Here is a 21066-nt window from a genome sequence, read left to right as displayed (position 1 = left end):
CGATTTTGAATAGCAAGTGGTAGATTGTCCTAGTGATCAGGGCCTCCCTCTTCAACATAGGCATCGATAGCCATGAATTTGGAACTGATAGCGAGTGGTCGTAAATACAAACAGAAAGTTCAGCTAGAAGATATATATATATATATATCACTGATAATGGTTATTATAATCATGAATCCTAACCACTAAAATATGTAGTAACTAATAATTAAGAAAATATATAGTACACTTCAAAATAATCATACGGTAGGGTTGAAAAGCTGCAAGCAAGCCATAGTTCTTTGGCTGTAGAGCAATGGAAGACTTTTCTGAGTGCTGAAGGTGAGAGTTTAGCATTCATCACCGCCACCACTGCTTGATCCTTCCTGCACCATAGCTCATAGCCCAGATTAACCAGCTCTGCTGTCGTTGAATCTTGGACGATGAATGTGTCTGGACATCTGAGTGAGCCATCGATGTAGCCAGTAAGATCGTAAACTCTCAGTATGGGGACAAACAGATACCTCTAGATAATATAGTTGGTGCCCTCCAGCTTCATAGGCATAAGATAGTGTATATTCGGAGCAGATCAAAAATAGGACGACGCTTCACAGATAAGCAGCAGCAGGAGTAGTGGGTTGACGATGTTGAAGAAGAATTAAGAGGAGTCGCCATTGAAACTGGAAGGGAATTAAATGTATATGTGCTTACAGAAAGCGTTTAAAATGATTTTCAAACCTTATAGGAATTTAATTTAATTTTTGTTTTCATAAGAAAGCTCTAGGTACGAACATTTTAGGTATAAACAGGTGTACAAATTTATGTGTCTTTTACAAGTTTGTTATTTTTTATTTTTGATCTGCTCAAGCATCTTGACAACCTCATCCATGGTAGGCCTCTTTGAAGGCTCCGGTTCGAGGCAGATTAATGCAATACTAAAAACAGTGTTAATCTCATCGATCGAACAGCAGCCTAAGTTACTGTCAAGTACATACTCCTCCCTTCTGTCTTGAACAACTGCCTTCACCTGCGAACATCATTAACCGATTGATTTGCAGGTAGGTTTAGTCACTGATCAACAATGGCAGTAATTTTATGGCAATTCAAGTAAGAACATGGAGGATTCAGTAAAATAAGGGTTGCTATTGCTTATTGAAGTGTTGAGTTCATAACTTACCCATGTCACAAGCTTTGTTCCCTCCTCAATGAATGCTTCATCCGTAGGTTTCTTTCCGGTTAGAAGCTCTAGTAAAACCACTCCAAAACTGTAAACATCGCCTTTCACTGTTGCTCTTCCCGTATCAAAATATTCTGCAGAAAAATGGTCTGTCTTACATCAATACACAAGAAAGTAACTGAGCAGTATGCTACTGACAATATTATTGTAAATTCAAGGGTGAACTTCAACTGTACCAGGAGCTAAGTATCCGAAAGTTCCAGCTACAAGTGTCGAAACATGAGTCTTATCCGGTTCCATCAAGGTGGCCAATCCGAAATCAGACACTCGAGCCTCCATGTTTTGATCCAACAAGATGTTGCTTGATTTGATATCTCTGTGGATTATGTGAGGGATGCAATCGTGATGAAGGTACGATATTCCTCTTGCTGCACCTAGTGCTATTTTGTATCTGGTAGGCCAATCCAAAAGCATCTTGTCCGTTGATCTTCCTGCATCGTAATTTACCAGATGATCACCATAGACAAATGGAAATTTTGCATTTTTGTAAAATTTGAGTGCATATGTGCATACCATGCAGGACTGCATCCAAACTTCCATTAGGCACCAGTTCATATATGAGAAGATTATAGTTTGGAGCAGTGTAATATCCATGAAGGGTGACGATGTTGCGGTGTTTTATGTCCCCCATTGCTTCGAGCTCTCTCTCGAAGCCTCGATCTCTCTCTGGACTTCCTCTGCTCAATCTTTTCACAGCAAAGGCTGTGGAGTCATTTACTGTCAGCTTATAAACCGTCCCGTAGCCTCCGGAACCAATGATGTCCTTGTTGCTCAACTTCAGTGTCTTCTTCAAGAACACATCCGTTTTCAGAGGTTTCATTGTTGGTGCCCTGAACAAAACCATTCTCCCACCTGTATACATGCACATTACAATACATCAATCAGGATATATAGTTTATTGCTACGAATTTCATCGAAGATTACACGGAAAATGCGTCATTTTGAGCATCGTGGATGAGGGTGTCATAAAAGATACCCTCTAAGACGCGTAAAACCGAGTGTTTTCATGGAGTTTTCGAGCATACCAGAGAAGCCATCTTCATGGACCAAGTGCTTCTTCTTCCAGCGCTTATAGATGAGGACTGAAATAACAATCTTTGATATAATAAAAGCAACACAGCATATGGTTATGTAGAACGCTAAAACCAAAGCCTTTCCCATATTTTGTTCTCTGCGAATTTGATTCACAAAGAACTACACCAAGGAAATAATTTGAAGTAATGGTTAAGTAGAAGTTGGCTTTATCTGAGAAACTGTTCACAGAAACAAAGTGCTGTTGGATCATTGAAATTTTGACACAACAAGTGTTTTTATTAGGGAAAGCGACCAAAGTGCTTTTCGTCTCTCTAATGCATTCACACTTTACTAGTTTGGGGCTGCGAGTAAACAGAAGAATTTTCCTCTAACAGGATGTCATTTTGATGATACTTTACGTTAATCATGCACTGGTAATACTGTTAATAATGTGCGCAAGGGCACTTTGTATTCACATTTTACTAGTTTGAGATTCTGCATCAAGAGTAGAACTTCCGTACAACTGAAATGTCACTGTGACGAATCTCAAATTAATCATACACTATTATGTGAGAAAATTAAAATGCATGGCCATCTTGAATCAATAGTAGAACTTTCGTACAACTAAAATGCTGTTATAACGGTATCTCAAATTAATCATATATTGTTACATGAGAAAGTTAAAATGCATGACAATCATGATTGACTTAACCTATGGCAAAAGTAGAGTGATTACTTAGACATAAATCAATTAAATTGAAGTAGATGAGGACATAAAAAGGGTGGCATGACAGCAAAGTCACCAGCAACCAAAAACCCATGAGAAAGGTGCAGCTGAATGTCAGGTAGTGTGTGCATGCATCATGTGAAATTCAAGCTGATGTGACAAATTATTCCACTCCACCTGTCCTTTGCCATTTACGTCGGTGTTCAAAATTCACAGGACTAACACAGTACAACCCTTTTTGGGAAAATAAACACAGCTGTGAAGTGTGACCTGTGAAGGTCATTAGCTCGATTGATTTCATCATGCATGGTCATGAACTCATATCTCAAGGGTAGGACATACTTTTAGTGTGACGAAAATAAAGAACGGTTCACTAGAAAAACATCTTATAATTAGTTGGGAATTTTGTTTTTCTTAAGTTTTTAACCAATTGTATCATAATATTTGATGTACCGGATCATGTTCTCGACTGACTGAAATTTTTCTTTAAAAGTGAGGAGTCATAAATTTGAGGTAGTGTGACTGTCACGTCAAAAAAATTGTTTACTAATTCGATGAATGCATTGTAGGAACCATCTTTAATGAAAGTAGCAACATAATTAGCAAATTGAAAATGTTAACAACTTGCTCTTCAAATTAAAAATGCGACTTGCGTTTTTGAATTCGCCCATATCCAACACAACTTTAAACATGATCCCGCAGGTTATTTCATGGTTAAAATTCACCCGAATCAATTCGACTTCAACTCGATTGTTTATTGAGTTGTTTTTCCCTCTCATGCCCAACCCAACCTAAGTCAATTTCTAACCCAAATTAATACAAGCACTTATTACATCCAACCCCCTATAGACCAACATTTAATAGGATTGCTGATTGAACTTCAGATTACAAGACTTAAGTTTGTTGCTTGTTTTCATCTGGAAATGAAGTATTGTTTTTTATATTTTTCTACACACTTTGTTATTGTTTCGTCATTTAAATCAAATTTTACATAAAAACTTCACTATTTGATTTAACTTTTAAGTGGATACCCATTTTTGAATGAATAAACTCAACTCGACGAATAATGAGTGAGCCTGCATGTTCATTATATACTGTCACATTAGATGATTATGTTACAAGTGAGAGTCATCTCAAATATCAAATAATTACATGTGATATGATAGAAGATAATATTAACTAGAAGTCTCTATCTGCTGGAGAGTTTTGAGATGAATCGATGTGTTCGCTTGTGAAGAAGAGCGAGAAGAAGGAAATTCAAACTGGTTCGGTTTTGACTTATCAGTTGGCTTATCACGGCCCTGCGAGCTGAGTGATCGTTAGAGAACGGAAAGCTTGGAAACCGGGTTGGTAAATGGTGAAGAGGATAAACCTTTGGTCAAAAGATCAACAAGCTGATTAGCTGAAGCAACACAGTCAACAACAATCTTCTTGCGAGTGACATTAATGTAATGATAATCCACTTCGACATGGCGCGTGCGTGCTTGATAGACAGGATTAGAAGCAAAAGCAAGAGCACTGATATTATCATAGCACAAAAGTGGAGGATCAAGAGAGAGGTGTAGATCTCGGAAAAGGTTTTGAAACCAAGAGAAGCAATTGAAGTATATGCAAGTTGGAAGAAAAAGAAAAGAAAAAAAGTATATGCAAGTTGACGATATTCCGCTTCGAGACACACCCACTGTTTCTTGGAGCTCCATGAGATTAAATTATCTCCAAGAAAGATGCAGTAACCACCAGTGGAGTTCCAGTCATCAGGATCACCAGCTTAATTTGCGTTGACACACACACTAATGGTAAGAGGACTTGGCTTATACACAAAGCCGTGATCGTGAGTGGCTTTTAAGTAACCTAGTATTCTCTTTACCGCAGCCCAATGAGCACTTGTAGGAGAATGCATGAACTGACAAACTTGGTTAAGTGCGAAAGCATTGTCAGACCTAGTGAAAAAATAATAATATTGCATAGCCTATATGAGACTCCGGAAGTCAGTACCATATGAAAGTGGTTCTCCCCATTAGATCCATTTCCACCATTGCCATTGCTAGAGTTCCTTTGATATTGCCCCACAAATCCAACACCATTATAATTTTGAGAATTGGAACTAGAACCATATGAACCCTCTCCTTGATAAAACGACTTGTTAGCACCTGTTACAGAAGACTCCCCTTGGTAAAATTGTTTTTGAGCTCCACCGGCAAAAGATTCACCCTGAGAAAGCATGCTTGTCATTGGAAACTGCATTGTAGTTTGATATTCTTCAGCTATCTTTTCTGCACTTAGTAGTTGTGCATGAAATTCCTTTAAAGTTATAGGCAACTCTCTTGCCACAATCACAGGTCTTATCATGTTATACTCAGATGGTAAGCCAACTAAGGCAGCAACAATCAGATCATTCTTTGAAATATGTTCTCCTGCAGCTTGTAATTGATCCTTCAAATGTTTAAGCCTTAGCAAATATTTTCTCTATTGAATCAGTTTCTTTCTTGATTATGTGTAGCTTAGTCTTGAGATGATTTATCCTTGCCATTGACACAAAAACATACCTATCAGTAAGTTGTGTCCAAGCTGTCTACATATTCAATTGCCTCATCGCCAAGTGTTGCAATCAGAAGACTAAGTAATGCCTTATCGGTCTTTATCCACTCACGATACACTGCAGTTATTTCCTTTGTCACTCCACTCTCCAAAGACATTACATACTTAGAAGGACAAATATTGGTACCATCAAAGTAGTAAAAAAATCATATCCTTCCAAGACAGATTGAAATTGAAAAGACCACTTAGCAAAATTATCATCTTGTAACCGAATTGTAAGCATTCCCAACAAACCTTTAATCTTGAGTGGTGAAGAACTCATGTTGCTATAGAAGAACTACAATTAGCCAAACAAACAACTCCACAGAGAACTTAATTCTTCAGAAATACCAATTTCAATCACCTTATATCAACTATAATCACATTTTATCTCCAAACTATATATCAATCAACAATATTATGCAAACAAATATCTTTTACCCATCAAATAACATACTTCGTTTCAATAAGACCAAATTCATACACATCAGAGAGCTTCGTGCCCTAATTTGTGTTTTCTGGAAAGAAATGGGAGCTTCATGCTATAATCCTTTTCAACAATTCAAGATTTTGAGAATAGTAAGTTTCGTGCTACAACAATATCAGAATCAGATTCAATATCCAAAAAACATATATGGCTTCGTGCCTCAACGATTTTCCAAGAAATTCAACATTTTCCAACAATTACATAAACCAGAATTGCTTCGTGCCTCAATTTTAGTCTCAAGAACAATCAATCAACCTGAGAATAAAAAAGAAAGAACTTGATTTCACAAGTATCGTCAAGATCCAAATAGCACCGCCATTGTTGAAACTTCGAGAAAAAGAACCAGCAATCGAGAGGAAATCTGATTTGAACCAGCACTGACTTGCTCCAATTAGCACCGTGCCCCCCAAAAAGAATGAACCGACTCGATACCATCATAACAGTTGTTACAGGAAGCAAAAAAATGACACATAGAGTTTTAGAGAGAGAATTTAAAGATGCTTTTGTATTACAAAGATAAAACCTTCATTACATTGTAAAGCGAACCCACTCACTATTTATGGAAGATATGAAACTTAATAACTAAGTAACTTCTAACTAACTAATATCCAACGGTCACCAATCTTCCAATCTAGCTAGAATCCAATGGTCAATCAAAGCACATGTTTAACTAAGATTGTGCCACTTGGCATTTACATGGTTAATAGAAATAATGTAAGGGCCCAAGATCCTTCATAGAAATAAGCATCGGGTGCACAACTACCCTACCTCTTATGCCTCTCACGAATCTTCAAAAACCATAACTATTAGGCATCATTCAAAAAATTTCTTTGTTAACATGGTTGACACCGTTTAAACTAAAAAAAACAATCGAATTGAATTGCACATACCGCTATTGCTGTCAGCTTTTGTAACTTGTGTCACTATTTACCAACAAAATTTGAAAAGGTAAGGGACCAATTTGTAACAAAAAAACATTTAGGAATTGGGTGAATCAAATACAAAAAGTCATGGGGTAGTTGTGTAATTAGAGAGAAATAAATAAATAATGAAAATAAAAGCACCGAGCTAGTCGTTGCTGAAGTCTCCACTCCAAAAGTCCAAACCCCCCAAATCCAAACTTCGTTAAACCCTTCTCCCTCGCTCGTTCCTTCTCCTCCCGCACTCACAGAGCAAATTCTCCTCCTCCTCCCGCACTCGCAGAGCAAATTCTTGTCTCTCAGAAAACTTCAATTATGTACGGAGGCGGTGAGTTCATCAAAAACCTAACAGCACTCGCATGCCACAAGATTTCTCATTCTTTTTCTTAATTTTTTTTTCTTATTTTTTGGTGATTTTTTTTTTTTTTTTTTGGGATTTCTGGTTTCTTTGGTTGCAGATGAGGTATCAGCTATCATCCTCGACCTCGGCTCCCACACTTGCAAAGCCGGCTATGCTGGCGAAGATGTGCCCAAGGCCGTCTTCCCTTCCGTATGTGCTTACTTTCTGCTCAATTTTTACTTCAATTGTTCATAGTGGCAGTCACATTTACTCTCTCTTTCTTTTTAAACCTTAATTGTTGTAGAAAATTTCACAACTTTGTTGGTTTGTGTAACCGAAAATGTAGTACTGAGGATTCTTATTTTATAGATCCGGGAAATGTTTACCCATTTTGCCAGATTTAGTGGTAATGCAGAATGTGTGTTTTGCAATTGCCCATTTGAAAACTTTTAAGATTATAGCTAAAGATTTTGTTCTTCATAAATCCTTTTCAGTACAAATTTGGCGTTTCGACCGTCCCAAAGATATTTGAATTGTAAGTTGTTTTTTACCCAGAAGAATGATGAGTCCAGAGTCCCTCGTCGCTATTTTCTATACCATGATGGATAATGTGAGACTATTGGGGGAACATCTTCAGTAGAGGGGGAGTTAAGGCTGGTCAGATACACTTGTTTAGGCGGGAAGCTCATGGTTGTGCTTAAATGACTAAGGAATTTTTGAAGAGTGGATGAAGCTTTTCATTTTATTTTATTTTTTTTAATTTTTTAAACTTATTAGTTATGAAGTTTATATGCATCAAACTTCAACATATTAGTGGATTGACCTTACTTATTAAATTAGTCACATTGGGTGTAAAATTTGTTTACTGTGCGTCTGTCTGTTAATTGGATATTCATCATTACTAGTTCATAAGTGAATTAAAAATGTAACCTGGTTTTGGCATCTGTTCTTCTTCGTTTAGGTTGTTGGGTCAATTGATCAAATGGAAGTTGATGCAACTGAAATGGAAAACAACTCTGGACCTGCTGTAGAACCAAAGAATAATTCAAAATCTCTTGATTCTGACAAAGCCAAGGGAAAGCGCAAATTATATGTAGGATCTCAAGCCTTAGGGTACCGTCGGGATCATATGGAGGTCAGTTTCGAATTAAAAGCTTTTGTAATTGAAGCACAGTTTCGATCTTTTGCTGTTAGATTTTGGTTAACTACTGCTGTTGTATCAGGTGCTGTCATCCATAAAGGATGGAGTTGTTGTTGACTGGGATGCTGTGGAGAGTATATGGGACCATGCTTTTAGGTAACTACTAATGGATGAATTAGTAATCTACTATGGGTTAAATTAGTTTTCTCATTTAATTGTTGATTAATAATTTGGTTAAGTAAAGATAAGGCATGCATATAATGCAACGCCCTGAATGGTCAGCTTCTTCTATTACGCTTACGGTTTTAGTAACATTAGGATATAATGATCAACAAATGATAATGATTCTAGTACTCATTTCTGTATACATCTTCACCGCGGTAATGCTTTGGTACAAATTTTTCTCACTGATCTAATTGGTCAGAAGAATACTGATGTCATCTGTTTTTGGGGAGCGATTATCATATGTTAGAAGTTCTTTTGTTCAACCGTATTCCATTATTCGCGTAATACGAGTTTGAACTTAACAGATGTACGTAATACTGTAGCAGCTCATATTCAATACTGTTATATAGTGTGAAGGCTTGGCTGTTATCCTTTTCCCTGTTAACTGTCCATCTGGCAATATATGTTTCCCAATTATTTAGTTAGATGTTTGATTTTGGTATTACCATATCAGTAAGTGCTTGCTATTATTTCAGGGAATGTCTATTGGTTGATCCCAAAGAGCATCCAATGCTACTTGCAGAGCCATCTTCAAACACTCAACAACAAAGAGAAAGGTAATATGGTAATTATTAAATTTTCTCATCAGCTCAAGTCGAGCTAAAATACTTATGTAATAGGTCATGTATTCTTTTGTGATAAAGTTAGACTTCACATTGACCCCTATGCCTTGCAAAGCTCAGCTGTACGAACTTTTGTATTTTTCTTTGCAGACTGATGGCTTCATTGTGTCTGTGTACAGTTGTTGCATACCTAGATTTCTTGTTTTTAGGTGTCTAACTTGTAATAAGTATGCTGGCCCCATTGATGAAAGGTTTTATAGAAATGATATTATTTGTTCCATCATTATTGATGGTTTAGTTGGTGTGTCTTTATGCTGTTTAGTTTTTAGGTTAAGTGATTGAGTTTTGTGTTGTACCTGACAGGACGGCAGAGCTTATGTTCGAAAAGTACAAAGTTCCTGCCTTATTTTTGGCCAAGAATGCTGTATGGGTTCACCCCATCTCCCTGATTCCAACTTGTAGAACATGAATTACTATTTGCAGACTCTGCTCTTTGTTTCCTTTTGAAATTCAGTCTGTAATTAGTGAGTAACTGTTATATTTTTTCTTATGTCAGGTTCTCACATCGTTTGCATCAGGTCGAGCTACCTCATTAGTAGTTGATAGGTAGGTAGATGACATCATTTTGACTCTTGCTGTATATAATTTTAGTACTTGCACATCGTCTTTTGTTTTAAACCAATTGTATATAATTGGATTACCATTTCTATGATCGCATCCTTTCATTTTCACACTTATGCATAAGCTTATTTTAAGTCAATCTGTCCAATTGATGCAGACCATAGATCCACATGATTTTTGTTTTATGTTAATCCCAAGAAAGAGAATGTTGATGGATACAAATCAGTAGTTCAAATTCTAATAAATGTCAAAAGAATATCTATCTCAGTGGCCTGTAGGTAAAAATGGACAAATGCAGAAATTTCTGAAATTATGAATGTAACTTTAGGAATCATAAACCAAACGATAATGTATCAACTGAATTTAAACTTTATGAATACTACATCTATGAATTTGATATTGTTTTATATGCAATGTACAACATGAGTTTTTAACATCATTTCTAGTGTATTTATTGCCCCCTTTATATTTTGCCTGATTATTGCGAATGCAAAACTAATGTACGGTATTATGCAAAATTATAAAATTCATCTAGTGGTGGAGGATCAACTACAGTTGCTCCAGTTCATGATGGCTATGTTCTTCAAAAGGTATTTCTCACTTTCCTGTCAAATTAGATGATAGATCTTCATTCATAACAAGTTAATTTATAGCTTATTTTTATATAATTACATTTCAAGGTGCGCCACATATACATATACATACACACACACACACACACACATATATATATATATATATATATATATATATATTGTATAATGCCCTCTTGCACTCTATAAATGCCTTTAGAAACCTTCTGTAAAGTGAAATAAACCGAAAATTTATGATTGCTTGTTTCTGTGATTCCATATATAAGAATTTAACCAATCTGTCAAATTTTGACACCCATTTTTTCTTTCCTATTTTGTTATTTGTCAACTTGTTACAGGCTGTGTCATCTTCTCCTATTGGGGGAGAGTTTCTTACTGATTGTTTGACAAAAAGTTTGGAAAGTAAAGGCATGACAGTGAGTGACCACCTAAATTTCGTTTTAGAGGGGAATCATTTGCCCAAAATTGCTGTTTTTACCTTATTTAATCCTTTTCTTATTTATTTGTAGATTAAACCCAGATATTCTTTTAAGAGAAAGGAAACACGACCTGGAGAGTTTCAGGTACCTTTGGATTTTACTGGTGGATGTATTCTAAAATAGTGGAATGCTAAGAGTAGCAAAATATGCTTCCAGTCTGAATATTATAGTGGTGGGTTGGTGCATACTTGCTGTCGGGTTATTAATTGTTCCTCTGGGACTATGCATCCTTCGTTTATCTTGTTATCAATTGTGAGACTTCATCAGTAATATAGATGAATATTTTTGTTTTCCTTTTTGATAGCTTAATATCGCATTTGTTTAGCTTAATGATATTCTCAATGTTGTAGGTAGTAGACGTTGATTTTCCAAATACCACAGAAAGCTACAGACTCTATGCCCAGGTCTGTGATTGACAAAAAGCTAGAGACTCTATGCCCAGCTTAATGATATTCTCAATGTTGTATATATATATATATATATATTTTTTTTTTTTTTTTCATTTCTGCTGAATGTTTCTTCGTGGCAGAGGATAATTGCTAGTGACATCAAAGAATGCGTGTGTAGAGCCCCAGACACTCCATATGATGGTTTGCTATATATCCCTTTCTCATGTGTTTTAATGTTTTTTAGGCTATAAACTTTGTTAGTGACATTACATTTTAGTCTTGATAGCAGATTCAAAAAAATAAAAAAATAAAAAAATCAATTGGTTATTGTTTTATTTTTGCTACTGGGTTCAAAACATATTCATTTGTTTAAGACCTGATATTTGGAAGGGCAATTTTGCATTTATTCTCTTTATTCACAAATGATATCCTTGATTGTTGCTTGAAGGTCCATATATGACCTTATGTTCTCTTAAAAGTTTTTTGATCTGGAAATTCATTCAAATGTTGATACAATTAGTACTTAAGGAGTACAGAGATAGCTTAACTCTTTGACAGCTTGATTATTGGAGTTTTCAGAGTTTTGCAGGATAGAGCATATTAGCTCTTTGAAAACTCAATTGCTTGGAGTTTTTAGGATATTGTTTACTTTTACACGATGAATGGATGATGGTTTATTTCTATGATTCAACCTTGTTAGTTGTTTTCATATTGTTCATAGCTCCTGTATTAATTGCTATATTCTTCAAGCAAAGATAAAAAAATGTTCAATTAGCATTCTAATAGGATTTTCATTTTTTTTTCTTCCAGAAATCGCATATTCAAACATTCCAATGACCTCATACGAGCTTCCTGATGGCCAGTGAGTCCTATTCTTTTGCATCTTGGTTTGTTGTAACTTTTCTATTTGTTTCGAGGGTTACACTTTCCCTTATTGAATTCATTAGATCTGTTCTTGATCTTGTTAATTCATGGTGCACTTTGTTAAATGATGACAATCTAATTTTGCGCATATTGTATACTATTTAATTAACTTGTGAATTTTGTTTCTAATATAAATGTATAGTTACTTTATGATCCTGCATGATACAGGACAATTGAAATCGGAGCTGATAGATTCAAGATTCCTGATATTCTCTTTAACCCATCCTTGGCTCAGGTGGATGTCTTCTAAAGTTCTAAACTATATGATGCCAGTTTTTAACACTTTCCTTGAATCCTTGAAATCTCATGGGACACATTTGCATTTCACCACGATCTTATTATTATCTGTTCAATAATTTCATTCAACTAACGGTTCCTAGTTCCCACTTCGTCTTAACATGTGAACCTTGTGCAAAGTGAGACATGACTGTTTCATCTTGAGCATTTTTTTATGGGACAAGAAAACAGGAACTTTATTGAAAAAGAAAGATAATCTACAAAGTACTATGGACACTAAGTCTATCATATGCCTTGTTCATTTTCAGCATTTCTTTATGCTTAGATAACTGCTGACTCGAAGGATATCTCGAGTTTGTTTCTGTGGGCTGTTTTTGGTTTGATCAATAAATTGGAATTCGTGGAATAGTTCATTACTTGATTACTAATATCTTCATGTCTACTAATTGTATGGGTAATATTTGGATATATGAAACAACAACAACAACAACAAAGCCTTTTCCCACTAAGTGGGGTCGGCTATATGAATCCTAGAACGCCATTGCGCTCGGTTTTGTGTCATGTCCTCCGTTAGATCCAAGTACTCTAAGTCTTTTCTTAGAGTCTCTTCCAAAGTTTTCCTAGGTCTTCCTCTACCCCTTCGGCCTTGAACCTCTGTCCCGTAGTCACATCTTCGAACCGGAGCGTCATTCGGCCTTCTTTGCACATGTCCAAATCACCGGAGCCGATTTTCTCTCATCTTTCCTACAATTTCAGCTACTCCTACTTTACCTCGGATATCCTCATTCCCAATCTTATCCTTTCTCGTGTGCCCACACAACCCACGAAGCATCCTCATCTCCGCTACACCCATTTTGTGTACGTGTTGATGCTTCACCGCCCAACATTCTGTGCTATACAACATCGCTGGCCTTATTGCCGTCCTATAAAATTTTCCCTTGAGCTTCAGTGGCCTACGACGGTCTCACAACACGCCGGATGCATTCTTACACTTCATCCATCCAGCTCGTATTCTATGGTTGAGATCTCCATCTAATTCTCCGTTCTCTTGCAAGATAGATCCTAGGTAGCGAAAACGGTCGCTTTTTGTGATCTTCGCTAGATTGCTCCGGTCATTAGTGTGGATAAGTATATAAATGGATAGAGATAGGAAAGCAAACACAAGATGTACGTGGTTCACCTAGATTGGCTACGTCCACGGAATAGAAGAGTTCTCATTAATTGTGAAGGGTTTACACAAGTACATAGGTTCAAGCTCTCCTTTAGTGAGTACAAGTGAATGATTTAGTACAAATGACATTAGGAAATATTGTGAGAGAATGATCTCGTAATCACGAAACTTCTAAGTATCGGAGTGTGGTGTCGTCTTGACTTGCCTTATCTGTCTCATAGGTAGATGTGGCATCTTCTCTGGAAGTACTATTCCTCCATCCAGGGGTGGTATCTTTAACTGGTGGAGATGCACAAGGTAATGTATCAATTTCACTTGAAGCTTACTTGTAGTTTCAGGCTTGGTCAAGCGCGATACAAACCATGTAGTAGGAGTCCTCCAAGTCGCCGAGCTAGGGGGTTGCTGAAAGAGGTGATAGACAAGGTAAGCAATCAGAGCTCCGACTGATTGTTCACGTTCTCCCCATCTTGCAGCAGCATGAAGGATAAAGAGAAGAAAAATGAGAAGAGATGATATGAGATACTTTTGCTTTTGAAGAAGTAACTTTCCACAGGCTTATTCTTGAACTGAGCTGGAGGGTTTTCTGGTTTCCTCCAGAGTATAAGGCCGGCTGAAGAATTTGAGGGTCAAAACAAGTCCATCAAATCTAGAGTACGTTCCACCCTGCTGATATGGGATACTTTTGCTTTTGACAGAGTAATGGATGTATCGGCACGTGTGCTGTTACGCTTGTCTCCACATGCTTCCTTGTATCCTTCGCACTTGCCCTATCTGTTCCTCAAGCAGATGCGGAATCTTCCCTGGAAACATAAGATGTTGAAGATGAGTACTCGAGAGCAATGCCAGGTAAGTAATCAGGTAAGGGGTTCCAGGCAGTCAGTTCCTGGCTGGAAGCTTGATTCCAAGTGCTGACTGATTGCTCTCTTTCTCCTTGTCTTGCAGGTAAAAACAAGGCCAAAGGAAAAGACAGGGAAAAAGCATGATATGGGATACTCTTGCTTTTAACCCTGATGATATGAGATATTCTTGCTCTAGTATAGCTTGTTTGCAGAGGTATTATCGGGGGGAAAGAAAGCTGAATATTTCGAAAGGCTTCGTTGGGAGTGCCCTCTCAGATATGATGAAGGGTTGAGCATTTTTGCAGGTCTGCCTGTCCGTTGGGGATGGAGGTCGACATATATAGGAGTCTCCCTAACAAGTAGTAATGCTATTCCTTTACCCTGCTTGGTCATAGCACGGTAGTGGGAGCTGCCAGTTTCACATGTTTTAACTCTGTCAGAGTACTTTGAAAAAGTGGTCTGTGGTATCTGGCTCTCGAGATTCGGAGAACGATGCCTCTTCGATTTTTGAGAAAGCAATCATGCTGGGGGTCTGGCTCTCGAGATTCGGAGAGCAGTGTCTCTTCGATTTTTGAGGAAGTAATCATGTTGGGAGTCTGGCTCTCGAGATTCGGAGGGCGGTGCCTCTTCGATTTTGGAGCAAGCAATCTTGTTGGGAGTGTTGTCTCGAATGTGAGTAAAGGTTGGGCATGTTTGCTAGTCTACCTTGCCACGAAGCACAAAGGTTGACACACAGGGACTTTCCAATTATCCAGCAATGGTACTGTTCCTTTACCCTCTCTTCGATTTTGAGAAAGTAGTCATGTTGGGAGTCTGGCTCTCGAGATTCGGAGGACGGTGCCTCTTCGATTTTGGAGCAAGCAATCTTGTTGGGAGTGTTTTCTCGAATGTGAGTAAAGGTTGGGCATGTTTGCTAGTCTACCTTGCCACGAAGCACAGAGGTTGACAAACAGGGACTTTCCAATTATCCAGCAGTGGTACTGTTCCTTTACCCTTGTGGGTAATAATATGGTAGCTAGACCTTCAAAATTTATGTGTCTAAACTTTGTTAGTGTTGTTTCTTTGCTATTCTTTTACCTTTCTTGGTCAGAGCGATGTAGTGGGAGCTGCAAGCTTCACGTGCTCAACTTTGGCAGAGAACTTTGGCAGAGAACTTTGGCAAAGTTATCTGTGGTACCCATGAGCTATTGTTGCGTGTGGGAAGTGGGTGATTGAACAGTAAGATTCATGTGCTTTCTACTTCACCAGAAGTCTTCGACAGAATGCCCATAATTTCTGCAAAGCTGAGTGTGCGTGTGACAGGTGCTGACAAGGCTAGAAAAGTAGGTGCCGCTTCGATTTCTGAGATCGGCCCTCGTGGTCTCTGAGCAGCCCAGCTTTTGAGAAAGCGAGCGCCTCTTCGATTGATTCGGAGAACGATGCCTCATCGATTTTTGAGAAAGCAATCATGCTGGGGGTCTGGCTCTCGAAGATTCGGGGAGCAGTGTCTCTTCGATTTTTGAGAAAGTAATCATGTTGGGAGTCTGGCTCTCGAGATTCGGAGGGCGGTGCCTCTTCGATTTTGGAGCAAGCAATCTTGTTGAGAGTGTTTTCTCGAATGTGAGTAAAGGTTGGGCATGTTTGCTAGTCTACCTTGCCACGAAGCACAGAGGTTGACACACAGAGACTTTCCAATTATCCAGCAATGGTACTGTTCCTTTACCCTCTCTTCGATTTTTAAGAAAGTAGTCATGTTGGGAGTCTGGCTCTCGAGATTAGGAGGACGGTGCCTCTTCGATTTTGGAGCAAGCAATCTTATTGGGAGTGTTTTCTCGAATATGAGTAAAGGTTGGGCATGTTTGCTAGTCTACCTTGCCACAAAGCACAGAGGTTGACACACAGGGACTTTCCAATTATCCAGCAGTGGTACTGTTCCTTTACCCTTGTGGGTAATAATATGGTAGCTAGACCTTCAAAATTTATGGGTCTAAACTTTGTTAGTGCTGTTTCTTTGCTATTCTTTTACCCTTCTTGGTCAGAGCGATGTAGTGGGAGCTGCAAGCTTCACGTGCTCAACTTTGGCAGAGAACTTTGGCAAAGTTTTCTGTGGTACCCATGAGCTATTGTTGCGTGTGGGAAGTGGGTGATTGAACAGTAAGATTCATGTGTTTTCTACTTCCCTAGAAGTCTTCGACAGAATGCCCATAATTTCCGCAAAGCTGAGTGTGCGTGTGACAGGTGCTGACAAGGCTGGAAAAGTAGGTGCCTCTTCGATTTCTGAGATCGGCCCTCGTGGTCTCTGAGGAGCCCAGCTTTTGAGAAAGCGAGCGCCTCTTCGATTTCTGAGATCAGCCTTCGAGGTCTTTGAGCAGCCCAACTTTTGAGAAAGCAAACGCCTCTTCGATTTCTGAGATCAACCCTCGTGATCTCTAAGCAGCCCAGCTTTTGAGAAAGCAAACGCCTCTTCGATTTCTGAGCAGGCGCCTCTTCGATTTCTGAAGCTCCGTCGAGTGCAGATTTTTATAGGGGCTGGCATTAAGTTCCAAAGCACACTTGAATCTCCACCAGTAGAAGCTTCATTCTTGCACTTCTAAGATCTTGATTTGTCCGACCTCTTCTCTCTTCAACACCTTTGAAAATGTCTGGCCCCTCCGACCGTCGTTTTGACTTGAACCTTGTTGAAGAGGCAGCCCCGCCTTCTCCAGACAACATATGGCGCCCATCCTTCGTCTCCCCTACTGGTCCTCTTACCGTTGGGGATTTCGTGATGAAGAATGATATGACCGCTGCGGTGGTGGCCAGGAACCTTCTCACTCCCAAAGATAACAGACTACTTTCCAAACGGTCTGATGAGTTAGCTGTTAAGGATTCGCTGGCTCTCAGTGTTCAGTGTGCAGGTTCTGTGTCTAATATGGCCCAACGCCTATTTGCTCGAACCCGCCAAGTTGAATCATTGGCGGCTGAAGTGATGAGTCTCAAACAGGAGATTAGAAGGCTCAAGCATGAGAATAAACAGTTGCACCGGCTCGCACATGACTATGCTACAAACATGAAGAGGAAGCTTGACCAGATGAAGGAAACTGATGGTCAGGTTTTACTTGATCATCAGAGATTTGTGGGTTTGTTCCAAAGGCATTTATTGCCTTCGTCTTCTGGGGCTGTACCGCGTAATGAAGCTTCAAATGATCAACCTCTGATGCCTCCTCCTTCTAGGGTTCTGTCCAGTACTGAGGCTCCAAATGATCCCCCTCCGGTGCCTTCTCTTTCTGGGGCTCTACCGACTGCTGAGACTTCTCCTAAGCAACCTTTGTGAAGGCTCCCTCTTGTGTGTTTATTTTGACTCATGTATATGTACATATTTGTAGCTTATCGGGGATATCAATAAATAAGCTTTCCTTCATTTCAACGTATTGTGTTAGATACACCAAAGCCTTCTTCGCTAAGTTCTTTGAATTTTCTTTTGTTGAAGCTTGTATGTTGAAGCTTTCTGAGTGGAGCATGTAGGTTGGGTATTTTTTATATGGTTGGACCACATTTTATCAGTCAATTGTAAATTGCACTTCATGAGAAAATTTGACCCCTGATATAACTTTGGTTGAAGCAGTTGCTGGATGGATTGGTTGCATAAATGTATGTTTTAATTGGTACTGAATAATATATTTTTCCTGCATCTTATATCTATCATATTTGGTTTTATGAAAATGTCAGACAATTCCTGGTATGGAGCATTTTGCAGAGATTGCTCCCACTGTTCGTGGTCTGCCACAAATGGTAATATCCTGCTTTATTTGACAATAAGTGGGTGTATCCATGCAGTTGCTTCTCTGTTTTTCTTCCCCCCTCTCCCCTCATTTTTAATTCATGGTTAACTTTTCTTGTTTCTTCTCTCCAGGTTATCGAGAGCATTAACAAGTGTGATGTGGACATCCGGCGTGAATTGTTTAGTAGTATACTGGTAAGATGATGCAGATGCAGTCACTTATTTATTATATTTTTTTTGGTTGGAGCATCAATTTACTTATTTTATGCATGAATCAGTTATTTTTTTTTTCCCAAAGAATTGACAAAAATTAATAGCATAAATTAGTTTAGTTCTGGATGCAAATAGATATGTTTTGGTAGGACTTGCTGAGTAAGTGTTGCAATTTCTATGGTGAATATGCAGAATTCCTGAAAATTTCCTTAGTTTATCACATCCATTAACCCCAATTTTTCCACGGAATTTCTTGACGTGCAACTTGAGAATTATATGACATGGTTTTTCCTTCTGTTATTTTATACAGCTTGCCGGTGGTACAGCATCAATGCAACAGTTAAAGGAACGCCTTGAGAAAGACATGCTGGAGGTATGGCTTTTAATTGAAGCACTACCATAGTCATGTTTCTTTTTCCCTTTTTATTAATCCCAGCCAACTGTTTTTATTATTGAATTTGGCTTCTATTTGGTATATTGTTTCAATTGTCTAGCAGTAACAATTTCATGTTTTATAAATTCACTGTAAGATCTGGGTACTAAATTTGTTCTTTAATGTGTTTGTGGCATTACAACTTAGAAGAACTAGTTTCTCATCGCCTTCGTTCTATAACTTTTGTATTGTTTATCTTAGCTCATACTATCTTCAGGAAGCAAAGCACTGACATGCTTTTCAGCATTGGCCATTGGCCTAATACATCGATGTCATTGAACTCTCTATCTCACTCTCTGCATACTAAAATCATTTGTACTCAAAGTAGTTAAATTGATTTCAGCTGGTACAGTATTATTTGTGTATTTATTAGTATGAAATATCAAAATGCGATTATTCAACCTGCAGGAGTCCCCTCAAGCTGCTAGAGTTAAAGTATTGGTGGCCGGGAATTCAACCGAAAGGCGATTCAGGTAAATATAAATTGCTTCAAGTCCTTCATTCATTTCTTTGCCCATGCTAGCACAGAAGATCCCATACATAAAGCAATTTGGCTGCAACTCTGCAACTGTTATTTGATTTTCGGATTACATTTTTCATCTGAGCACCCTGAAATTATTCTAGGGTCATGTGATGGCAGTTTGTCAGTCGCTTAACTTTGAAATTTTACATCTCTCATAGAGAATACACTTGAAGCATGTTTAACCGTATAACTTCGAAACTCACTCAAATGCTTTCAAGTTTCACCTTTGTGTAGTAATAGGTTATGCGCTTTTAAAAATTTAATGTTCATAATATACATACATGCAAAATTTCTCTTTTTCCTGACTTCATGTTGGTGTTTAATTTTGCAGTGTTTGGATAGGCGGAAGTATATTGGCGTCTCTCGGTTCATTCCAGCAAATGTGGTTCTCCAAGGCTGAGTAAGTTTCATGATTTCACCTGTGTCTTGCTTAAGCCATATCAAACGATCTACGTTGTAGATGATTAAGAAATCATGTAGAGTGTTTTGGAGTCCTCTACTGATATTTTGCTTCGTGTGATTGCAATTGACAGGTACGAGGAGCATGGGGCTTCCTACATACAACGAAAGTGCCCTTAAATTCGTGTCTTCTGATCGAGTGCGAGTAGGAAAGGTTTGTGCTTGATGTCAACTTAGTTATTACTGCCAGACTTCTATTACGTTAATTTTTCCAGAAGAAGAAAAATATAAGCACGAAATTACATTTCAACTTTCAAAGCCTCAAAGCCTGTGTTGTCGAAACAGGAGAGAGTGATGCTTTGTTTTGTATGAATCGTCACCTATCCTGTGTACCGGAAGAGATTTCACTGCTGAACTTTATGTTAATGTCCATTGATTAGGGTTTTTCTTGTGGTGCTCACTGTTCAGAGTGTTCATCCAGTTTTAAACCCAACTTTGCTACCTCTACTAGTTTTAAATGACAAAGCCATTTAACATTTCTAACACCATATGTTGCTCTCGACAGCAGCTAGTTTCTATTTATTAGCTAATGAAAGTATGGCGTTTTTCTCATTTAACCCAACCTCGCCGGGATCTTGCCGGAAAACTCGATGAGAGCATCATCAGAATCGCTTCCATTTGTCCCTTGCAAAGAGTTGCCGGAATGTTCCCCGAAACTGGTTGCTTGCTCATGTAGCAAATGGTTTTTGGAGCCCTCCCTTTAGACGGGGCCGAGGCCGATCGCACTTTCTGCCCTGGCTCTGGTTAGAGCATCTCCAGCAGTCACCCAATTGCCCTTGCAATTGGGTTGAACTGGTCGAACAGAGCAGGTCCAACGGAGGAAGAGCAAGGGCTTGTGCTCTTTCAGCTGCCTTTGCAAAAATTGCCTTCGCAAGTGCCGTTTCGGCTGCCCAATTGCAGCAGTGCAAACCATTGGATTTCCAAACGGTCCTCTGATCTGAACCGTTGGATTTCCAATGTTAAAAAAAATTGAAAATACCAAACAATTCTAAAACAACACACTTAAAAATAGACACATTTAACAAAATTACAAAGTTTAACTATCTTTTTCATTTGCCTTTTATTTTTTTATTAATTATGCTTGTTTGTAATGCTATGCTTTGTATTTAAAATTAAATTATAAGAGATAAATAGGGAGTTTTATTTTCAAAGAACAAATTTACTAAGTACATACTTACAAACATGGTCTAAAATATCCATAATATCACGATATTTTCATCGAAATTTCCGTGTTTT

At 38.3% G+C, this 21066-nt stretch overlaps 2 protein-coding genes across 3 annotated transcripts; one reads left to right on the top strand and one right to left on the bottom strand.

Moving 5' to 3' along the window:
• Nucleotides 1-705: 705 nt before the first annotated feature.
• On the bottom strand, nucleotides 706-2497 carry LOC103430168 (receptor-like serine/threonine-protein kinase At1g78530). Its single transcript, XM_008368301.4, has 5 exons — nucleotides 2242-2497; nucleotides 1730-2068; nucleotides 1393-1647; nucleotides 1157-1290; nucleotides 706-1006 (listed from the first exon to the last, which is right to left on the bottom strand). The coding sequence occupies exons 1-5, from the start codon at nucleotides 2375-2377 to the stop codon at nucleotides 821-823; spliced, it is 1050 nt and encodes a 349-aa protein (XP_008366523.2). The 5' UTR covers nucleotides 2378-2497; the 3' UTR covers nucleotides 706-820.
• A 4606-nt stretch (nucleotides 2498-7103) lies between these two features.
• On the top strand, nucleotides 7104-20318 carry LOC103448937 (actin-related protein 4-like). 2 transcript variants are annotated; one of them, XM_070807749.1, is made up of 21 exons: nucleotides 7104-7188; nucleotides 7221-7269; nucleotides 7400-7491; nucleotides 8243-8416; nucleotides 8505-8578; nucleotides 9124-9204; nucleotides 9574-9634; nucleotides 9767-9816; nucleotides 10367-10421; nucleotides 10763-10840; nucleotides 10934-10987; nucleotides 11254-11307; nucleotides 11433-11493; nucleotides 12103-12154; nucleotides 12385-12451; nucleotides 18151-18213; nucleotides 18335-18397; nucleotides 18726-18788; nucleotides 19257-19321; nucleotides 19703-19771; nucleotides 19905-20318. In XM_070807749.1, exons 2-21 carry the CDS (start codon nucleotides 7257-7259, stop codon nucleotides 19948-19950), a joined length of 1335 nt encoding a protein of 444 aa, XP_070663850.1. In that variant the 5' UTR covers nucleotides 7104-7188; nucleotides 7221-7256; the 3' UTR covers nucleotides 19951-20318. The 2 variants fall into 2 exon arrangements, with proteins under 2 accessions (XP_070663850.1, XP_028944970.1); XM_029089137.2 differs by having other exon boundaries at nucleotides 7117-7269.
• Nucleotides 20319-21066: the final 748 nt, after the last annotated feature.

Source organism: Malus domestica, chromosome 11, assembly GCF_042453785.1.
Source record: "Malus domestica chromosome 11, GDT2T_hap1".
Classification (NCBI taxonomy): Eukaryota; Viridiplantae; Streptophyta; class Magnoliopsida; order Rosales; family Rosaceae; genus Malus; species Malus domestica.
Note: the sequence above shows the minus strand (reverse complement) of the source record. Positions and strands in the feature narration are given on the sequence as shown.

Excerpts from the sequence above, each read along its gene's own strand:
- LOC103430168 (XM_008368301.4), bottom strand. The coding sequence starts at position 2,377 with ATGGGAAAGGCTTTGGTTTTAGCGTTCTACATAACCATATGCTGTGTT. Across the intron at positions 2,069-2,241 it reads CCATGAAGATGGCTTCTCTG|GTGGGAGAATGGTTTTGTTC; the intron begins GTATGCTCGAAA and ends GCATGTATACAG. Across the intron at positions 1,291-1,392 it reads TTTCGGATACTTAGCTCCTG|AATATTTTGATACGGGAAGA; the intron begins GTACAGTTGAAG and ends ATTTTTCTGCAG.
- LOC103448937 (XM_070807749.1), top strand. Across the intron at positions 7,492-8,242 it reads CCAAGGCCGTCTTCCCTTCC|GTTGTTGGGTCAATTGATCA; the intron begins GTATGTGCTTAC and ends TTCTTCGTTTAG. Across the intron at positions 12,155-12,384 it reads TACGAGCTTCCTGATGGCCA|GACAATTGAAATCGGAGCTG; the intron begins GTGAGTCCTATT and ends TGCATGATACAG.